This window comes from Ascaphus truei, chromosome 1, assembly GCF_040206685.1.
Source record: "Ascaphus truei isolate aAscTru1 chromosome 1, aAscTru1.hap1, whole genome shotgun sequence".
NCBI classification, from domain to species: Eukaryota; Metazoa; Chordata; class Amphibia; order Anura; family Ascaphidae; genus Ascaphus; species Ascaphus truei.
In genome coordinates, this window is record NC_134483.1 from 229,914,368 (window position 1) to 229,923,337 (window position 8,970).

Sequence of the window (8,970 nt, forward strand, 5' to 3'; positions counted from 1 at the left end):
AGCAGGTTTGTATTAGTGATGGATCTTTGGACACCTCAGCTTTGGACCACAGCAAACAGCAGCATACATCAATAGGGTGGTGTCAGGCAGTGAGAGCCAAGTCTCAAAGTTTGACATATATGTAATTTTCATACCACACTATGATTATTTTTGTATTTTTTTCTGGGTGTTCCTGATGATGCTGCTCCCTTCCTACCCTGGATCCTAAACTGCTGTAAGGGAATCAGTGCATATTCCCTGGAAGGTTGAGAGAATTCGTCAGTTTCACACATTTTAATAATTTTTTTATAATTTTTTTTTTGATCACTTTTATAGTCGTTAAGCGCCTTTTCCAAGTCACTGGGTTTCACATTGACGCACACACACTGCATGAAGCTGTAAAGGAGGGAGGGGGGGAACTGGATTGATGTGAATGGGGGACAAACAGAGAGAGGGGGAGGGGTGAGGAGAGAGGAGCGGGAACATTACATCCCGGGCAACGCCGGGTCTCTCAGCTAGTATAAAATAAACGTAAAGAGAGGGTGCATACCATTCAATGATGGATACAAAAAAAGGAACAACAGGACAGTCACTCTTATACTCCCAGAAAGTGAATATATATATCATTTACGTGAATCACTATCCGTATTTGAAGTGTGTGTGTATATAAATATATATATACATACAAATGAGCATACAGTAATATTTCCATTTGCTATTTGCCTTGCTATGGAGGGTTTTTGTCACTTTTTTACTCACATAACTTCACATATACATACATATATAATATATAATATATATAATATATATATATATATATATATGCAGTGGAAGTGTATTGTGTGTATTTACCTACACACTCACTCCACATTTCAGCAACATACATATACATCTAAATAATATTCACATATACACGTTTGCTATAAATGGAATTATTACAATTTTACATTATATACACGTGCAATGAATGGAATAAACACTGTAATATAAGTTTGAAATCGCCTATCCGAGCTGCTATGCATGGCTGATCCCTTTTCTCCAGCTTCCTTGATGTACTATGAGGAAGATCATGTGACCAGATGCTAGTGCACGTTTAGAGAGAGGGAGGGCAGTGCTGACAAAGGGGTGTGCCTGGGTTTGTGACAGGACATGAAGGGGCAGTGCCTTAGCAAATGCTTGTTAAAATAGAATACAAGAAAATTGGTCTTTCAAAGTTGTTTTTTTAAAAACAGAAAATGCTAAAAGTATTATTTCTTACTACAGAACTGATTTATTAAAAAAAACACACATGCAGGATATAGACTGAACTGCAGCTTTAAGGGGCAGGGTTACAGTCATTCACCTCAGGTTATAAATATTGGAACTTTCCCAAATTGAGAGTCCCTTTCTCATTCTCTCTCCTCCCTCTGTGGAGTGAGGAACAACATCAGCCCTCCACCTCATAAGGAGATGGAGGAGGGGTACACCAGGCCTGATCGGGGCCTAATGTCTGAATCAGAGCACTGTCCTTAAGAAAGCTGAGAAAAGAACTGTAAGAGCTCTGTTAAATATCCTGCATGCAATAAAACCCATGAAAAGACAAAGGAGTGTGCTTACTGTCTGCTGCTGAGAAAGGAGAGTTGTCAGTATGGGCCATCCCCTGCTCAACACAGAGGATCCATACTGTCTGCAGGTGCTGCACCGAATAAGATCAATGTAAATTGTACCCCTGTCCTGTTTCTCCCCACACCATCACCGAGCACTCAGCCCTCCTGTGGGGGTGGGGGGGGGGGGGTGTACAAGGGCTACACATGCATTATCCATGCCAACTATTTCTCATTTCTAGTACATGTGCCCAAAAAGTCACAAAAGGTGGTATTCAAAAAGAGTAAAGTCTGAGACTGAGTATCTTGAAATATACAAAAGTAGAAAACTGGAAAGAGCAAAGTGAGCAGCAGGATGAATGCTGACAGAATTAACATGAACGACAATTAACCCAGTTAGTGTATTCTTTGAAAATACATAATACAGTAGTTGAAGTGACAATGAGACAGGGGAAGAAAAAAAAAATTCTTCTGGATTTACTTTTCACCTTTTAATCCTAACAACATACTTATGAGACTACTTATTTTGACGTACACAGGCTGCCAAACACCACCTTGTTCAACAATAGAAAGTTGCAACCGATGACGTTGAAGATTCATATTGGCTTGCGGCTCACAGGAGATTTAGCAAGCATCTGGTTTCCCGAGGTAACTAAGATCATTATCTACATCGGTATGTATCTCTGGAAACATCGCGTGACGTGATTAAAATAGCACAGTTCAACACCAGAAAACCTGAATCAGTTCCAAATATGTTCAAAACTAATAATTAATAAAAAGCCCTGACTGGATTGAACAACTGCTTCCATTTGGGGTCAGATAGGGACTCCATACAGCAGCAAGTTGAAAAGTTGCAGTGCTCAGGAACGAGTGAAAAAGCTACTTTTCGGAACATTGCAATTGGAAATATATTACGAGATCTCAAAAATATGATGTTAATATTTTATCAGTAAGAAAAAAAAAAGGGTGGCGGGGAAGCAACGGCAATAACCAGAGGCCCAGAACAATACTACGTTATGACAGCAGTTTTACGGCCATTATATAAGGGACAATATCATTTAACTCACAAACATACAAACTTTACTGAATTCCCTTAAAAATGTTAATCCTAATGATCACACAGCTGTTTTTTTTATTCTTTTTAATTATTATTTTTATGAAAAAGCTAGGGGTGGAGGAAATAAATGAGTGGTATGTACCCTTCATTTAGGCAGAATCCAAAGTCCTGCAAAACAGTGATATCACAAAAAGGATGTTCACGAAATCAGAAGCCTCCAAAGTTTCAGCTTGGCATGCTCACAATCAAACATATACTTTAAATACCCAACACCTAGTACATATGCATCTAAATTTTGTAAGAAACAAACAAAAAATGACACCCATCACTCAAATGACCTTAAGCATATCATGGCAATTGGTTTATTGTAATCTTAGAACAGACATGGGGCGTAGCTATAGCCCGGGCAAAGTCCTCATGTGCGACCAAACGCATACAAAATGTGTCCGGGGGCCCGCGCATGCCTTGCTATGCCACTAGAATAGCCTGCACCTTTAACTGGTTCTCCTCCTCATATTCCCTTAGAATTCCCTATTTCATATAGAAATGCTGTTACGAAATCTCTCAGCAAAATAGCTAAGATAACCCCATTCTTATATTCCACTAGTAAAACACGCAAGGCTCCCCTTCTGTGTTGATTACTGCAATATTCTTTTACCTGGCCTCCCTGCCTCACACTTCTCACTTACAAAATGCTGCTGCTCAATTGATCTCCTGCTCTTCTAGGAACGCATCTGCTTCTGACCTTCTGAAAGCTTTTTGCTGGCCTCCAATTATTCTGTATAAAAACTACAAAATCCTCCTCCTTTCTCTTAAGGCTCTACACATAGATATCCATCTGCTCTGATCTCTCTACACTAAACCCAAGGAGGTAGTATCTTTTAACCTTTACAGCCCACTCACATCCTAAAGCTTTTCACCCCTTTCCCTATGTAACTCCCTTTCACTCAATAAATCCGTCAAGCACCTTCACTTTCCATTTTCAAACCCGGCTGAAAACTCACCTCTTAAAAGAAACAGCTCATTAAGTAATCTACGCCTACACTATAGACGCACTTGACCTCCCTGAATGCACATTTACTCCTGTGTCCAAGTCTCCATATAACACTAAGGCTGCAGCCATAGGGTGCGCGACGTGAACAAAATGCAGTACCTCTATCAGGCCGGTCATAGTGCGCGTGACCGCGCGGAAACATTTTGAAGAGACAAAATTATTTGATTTTCACGCAACGCCCGTGTCACGTGAACGGTTCAGCCAATGAGGGCGATCTAGCCTGGTGACATCCCGGCCACACCTCTACGTCGCGAGCAAATATGAGTCCAAAGATCGCTCAGACGACAGGCGCGCGACTCTATGCGCTCCGTTGCGCGTTCCTGCACTATGTCCAAGGCCTTGTATTATATGCTCTTCGGGGCATTGTCTCCCTTTTCCTTATATTGATATTTACTTGCTGCTCTTATCCCCAGTGTTTCCACCTTATTTTGCCTGTATTGTAATTTTGTAAAGCGCTGCGTACACTGTTGACGCTAAACAAAATTATACATGCATTCCGTTAGTTAGTTAATTATCCTACAAATCTTTAAAAAAAAAAAAAAAACACTACTACTGCCTGTAGTGTATTGCTCGCAATCGCCCAAGACTACATAACCTCACAATGCACTAATAATGCCTACTATTTCACTCTACCGGTTTGACAGAAATAATCACTTTCTTTTCTAAAAACAAATTTCCCCAAAAGCTTTTCCTACATTAGAATAAGACCTAGCATGCACAGGAGTATAGTTAAATCACATCTTGCTGTTAGAAAATTATTCAATGAGAAAGGACTGCAAGTACTGTATACCAAATTTCTAAAGTTGGGCTAAATTACTGTAGGTCTGACTTAGCAAGTATTAACCACTCCCCTCCCCCCTTCATCCCCCATAAAACATACACGGCAATTTGAACTTCAACCAGATCGGATTGTGAACAGGACTATTTAAAAATATATATATTAGCTACAGCACCAGTTACTTTGCTGCTTTCTTCATGCAATATTATTTAAAAAAATAAATAAATAAAAGTAGTGTACAGCCAGTTGTAGTCGTGATTGCTTTGAGTGGCATTATAATAAGGGTTGTCCTCCTATTTTGGCATTGTTTCGGTATGTGATCAGATAACTGTTTTCAGGTGAAGTTACTCAACAAATCATCAACGCATATCAAAGAAATATCAGGTTATGGGACTATTTTCATTCTAACAAAGAACCCCACCACACAGCTAGAAGTGTAAATATGGCTTAGTATGGGGAAGGTTAGAGCAGAAAAATACCCACAAGAGAGAATGAAGGAAGAAGTGCCTTACTCAGTGCACAACCCTTAAATCAGTAATTAGTCTTTGACCCATTTACTGCTATATTATTAGCAATTACTGTGGCCGATTAGTGGTTGCTCACCGAGTAAGGGACTTTGTCCTTCATCCCCCCTATGGATATTTTTCTGTATTGGACTATTTTCACATTTCATGAAAAAAAAAATGCTGACAAGTCTCTTGTAACTGCATTAAAAACCTAAGTGGTATCCTACACTCTTGCAATAGCAAGCTCAATAAATAATGTATCTGTAGCGATATCGCTATATGCAGTGATCAAACGGGGTTTTGAATACTACTACTTTTTTCCTTCACCCATAGTAGCCCTGATTATTATTACAAACTTAAATTCATTATTTTTAAAGAAAAATGGGATTTAAAAACAAACAATATTCTGTAAACACAGGTAAAATTTAAATGTTCCTAAAATACTTTTCAAGCAGGTTTGCCCCAATGTAAAATCAATGTAGCCTGCTTTTTTTAAATTGGCACTGTATACTGTAAGTCACGTCAACCACTGTGTGCTCTTGTAGGTACTGTATGTCTATACACATCACACGTACAGGTGAAGGCTACAAATGCAATATCAAAAGTGCCACAAAGCAAACATTACCACATTCATAAAATACAACGCTTATGCTTTCCTATTATAATTGCAGTTTGCTTCCCTCATTCAGTCACATCTACTTCTTAAGCAATTATTGCAATTTTAACAATTGTAAACACTGACTTAGTACAGCATAAAGTGCTAGTTTGACAGTTAGATGCCAGGAGACATTTCTAAACTACTTAGAAGAGAAGGCGTATCTGAAATTCTTTAATTCAAGATTAGACAGGAAGTGTCACATTGCTCTGTTAAAGGCCCCTAGTGACCATACCATTTTCACATAGAATACAATACTGCTTTAGTGGAAGTCAGAACAAATACAAAGTTTACATACGCTTCATACTCAGGATTATGTTGCATAATCCAAATTAAACTAAAAGAGCACAGCAGAAGTATCAATACAAGACTGGCATAACATAACAGGTAGAAATATTGTTTACTACAAAAGAACACGTAGCAAATACTGTACAAGGAATTATTTGAAATTTGTTGACAAAAAAAAGGGGGGGGGATATATGCAAAAAACAATCCAAGATCCCAGACTGCTGTGATGGTTTTGGGAGCTGACAAGTCTATTACAAATCAAAGTGTGTGAGTGTACACGTATTAATGTCACAGATGATACACACATTGTTTGCTTTTTCATTAGTTGGTCAAATTACATCAAATATATTGTTCACACTGGCTAAAGGACAAGAGGGTTGCTATTAAGATTAAGGTTGCAGTCACAGGGGCACGTAAACGGTGGAAATGGAGCGTACAGAAGGGGGTTGTGTTAACATAGGACAGGTGCAATGTAAAGGGAGACTCACAAGACCGGGTTAAGAAAGGAAAGAACAGACACAAGAATAGAAAGGGCATAATGGTGCAGGTCAAGTAGTGCATAGGACAGGCAAAGACGCTCTGGGGGCAGGAGAACACCGTAAGGGTAAGGAAAGAGCCCAGGACAGGTGCAACAGCACAAGGGAAAGTAAACCAGTGGGGACAGGTGCCAGGATTCAAGGAGAAGCAAAACACAAGACAGATGCAGCAGTGCAAGGTGCAAGATTGCACAGGACATGTGCAGAGGTAAACAAGAGAGCAAACAGGTTAGGTGCAATGATACAAGGGGAAAAGGACAGGGGTGCAAGGGTCATATGAAGGCGCAGGGGCTCAAGGGGCCTGGGGCAGCGCGGAAAGGCGCAGAGGGACAAGGGGCTGCGCGGAAAGGCGCAGAGGGACAAGGGGCTGCGCGGAAAGGCGCAGAGGGACAAGGGGCTGCGCGGAAAGGAGCAGAGGGTCAAGGGGCCCGGGGCTGCGCGGAAAGGCGCAGAGGGACAAGGGGCCCGGGGCTGCGCGGAAAGGCACAGAGGGACAAGGGGCCCGGGGCTGCGCGGAAAGGCGCAGAGGGACAAGGGGCCCGGGGCTGCGCGGAAAGGCGCAGAGGGTCCAGGGGCCCGGGGCTGCGCGGAAAGGCGCAGAGGGACAAGGGGCCCGGGGCTGTGCGGAAAGGCGCAGAGGGACAAGGGGCCCGGGGCTGCGCGGAAAGGCGCAGAGGGACAAGGGGTACGGGGCTGCGCGGAAAGGCGCAGAGGGACAAGGGGCTGCACGGAAAGGCGCAGGGGCACAAGACAAGCACAAAAGCTCAAGGAGGCGTAGGAAGCAGTACAGGTGCAAAGGGTAAACGCACGCAGAGTTACAAGGGTCAAAAGCATTCAACACAAGGGAGAGCAGGGTCAAAATAAAAAGTAGAGCTGGACAAAAGCATGGGGCAGAAAAGGCACCTTGTGAGCACAGAGGACAGTGTGTGGAAGAGGTGTGGGTACCAAAATGCTCTCACCTTGGGGAAGGCTCCCTCCCGGCGGGGGCTCTTGGGCTGGTCGAGCTGCCCTCGGTCCAGCATCAGGTAGAGGGAGAAGATCACCACGCAGAATATAGCGCTGCCAAACACCGTGATCTGGCGGCTCAGCTTCATCTTCCAGGCACTGCTCCGGCTGGCAGCAGAGATAGGAGAAAGGTCCAGGTGTCCCTCCCCGCCAGGCACATATACTTCCAGGGGTCTCACAACTCAGATCAGAAGGTGACACACACAAAGCACCGGCTCCTGCTGCCAGTCCAGGTGTTACACAATCACGTTTAAATAGCAATAAGAGATACGGATCTGAGCCACAGGTCAGAGTGTGGGGCACACAGATCCACAGGTCAGTGTCACACACTCACAGGGTCAGTGTCACACACTCACAGGGTCAGTGTCACACACTCACAGGTCAGTGTCACACACTCACAGGTCAGTATATCACACACACACAGGTCAGTATATCACACACACACGTCAGACTGTGGGGCACCACACAGATCCACAGGTCAGTATCACACACTCACAGGTCACGCACAAAGTTTCCCCCCCACCCCCGGGGACACCACACCGCCGGCCAGGCTGGGGGGGGTACAACGGAGCAGAGTTTGTTACCAAAGCGAACGAGCCGAGGAAGCTGCTGCCCCAGGGAGTACAGGACACGGACTGAAGTCTACTTCCCAAACACGCAGCCGTGACTTCCGCAGGGTCACCACCGGCTCCGGCGTGGTGGTGGGGGGGATATGGGAAGGTATCAGGGTGAAGCGGGCGTTACGGGAGAGCAGCCCCTCTACCCCCCGCGGGCACGGTGTGTGTGGGTGCCGGGGGCTGCAGTCGTGACCGTTACAGTACGAACGTGACAATGTGGAGCGCGAGACCAGTTCTCAGAGTCCCCACCACCGCCGCGCGCCTCCTCCTGCTTCCAGCGCGAGCGCTGCAGCCGTCACAACTCAGAACCAGCTTCTGAGAAGGATTCAAGGGGCGGGGCTGTACTTAAAGGGGGCGTGGTTTGCAGACGGGGGGGGGTGGGTCTGGTGCCCAACAGCGTTTAGGGCGCGTCATTCTATCGAAGTAAAAAGGGGGAGGTCCTGTGAATTCTGACGTCTTCGAAGGTCGCCCCGCCCCCTGGCCGGTTTTGGATAGGAGGGCATCCAATCCCTGGTGCGTGTTAAGCCCCGCCCACCGTAGTTTCCTCTACACCGCTCAGGACCGCGATCACCCAAATGGGAGGGGCCCACACTTCGCGTCACAACGGATTCCAGATGTTTGCTGATATGTAACATGTAAGGGAATCTCCGCCTGCGGAAGAGCTGCTGTATGTGGCAAACACGTGAAAATGATCAGTCAGCTTATTCTCTTGTCTCCATTTCTACGTCGTGTTTTTCTTCCTTTCCCCTTTTTATATTGTAACTACCGGCACCCCACATTTATAGTCCAATTTCATATTTAATCGTCATATTATGCGCAAATAACAGTTGCATCCTCCCTAAAATTTGTTTTTGCATGCAGTGCAGTTTTGTATTGAAATGTAATTTACATGCTAAGTAAATTATATCTTTA

General features: G+C 44.2%; 1 protein-coding gene across 2 annotated transcripts in view; it reads right to left on the minus strand.

The window, feature by feature from the left end:
* MAN2A1 (mannosidase alpha class 2A member 1) overlaps positions 1 to 8,375 on the minus strand; it is a 316,852-nt gene extending 308,477 nt beyond the window's left edge. Inside the window, exon 1 of one of the 2 annotated variants that reach the window (XM_075601938.1) lies at positions 7,396 to 8,374. In XM_075601938.1, the coding sequence (XP_075458053.1) occupies positions 7,396 to 7,530 (135 nt within the window). In that variant the 5' untranslated portion in view covers positions 7,531 to 8,374. Of the gene's footprint in view, positions 1 to 7,395 lie in introns of both variants that reach the window. The other variant, XM_075601947.1, reaches the window with a different exon arrangement.
* Positions 8,376 to 8,970: the final 595 nt, after the last annotated feature.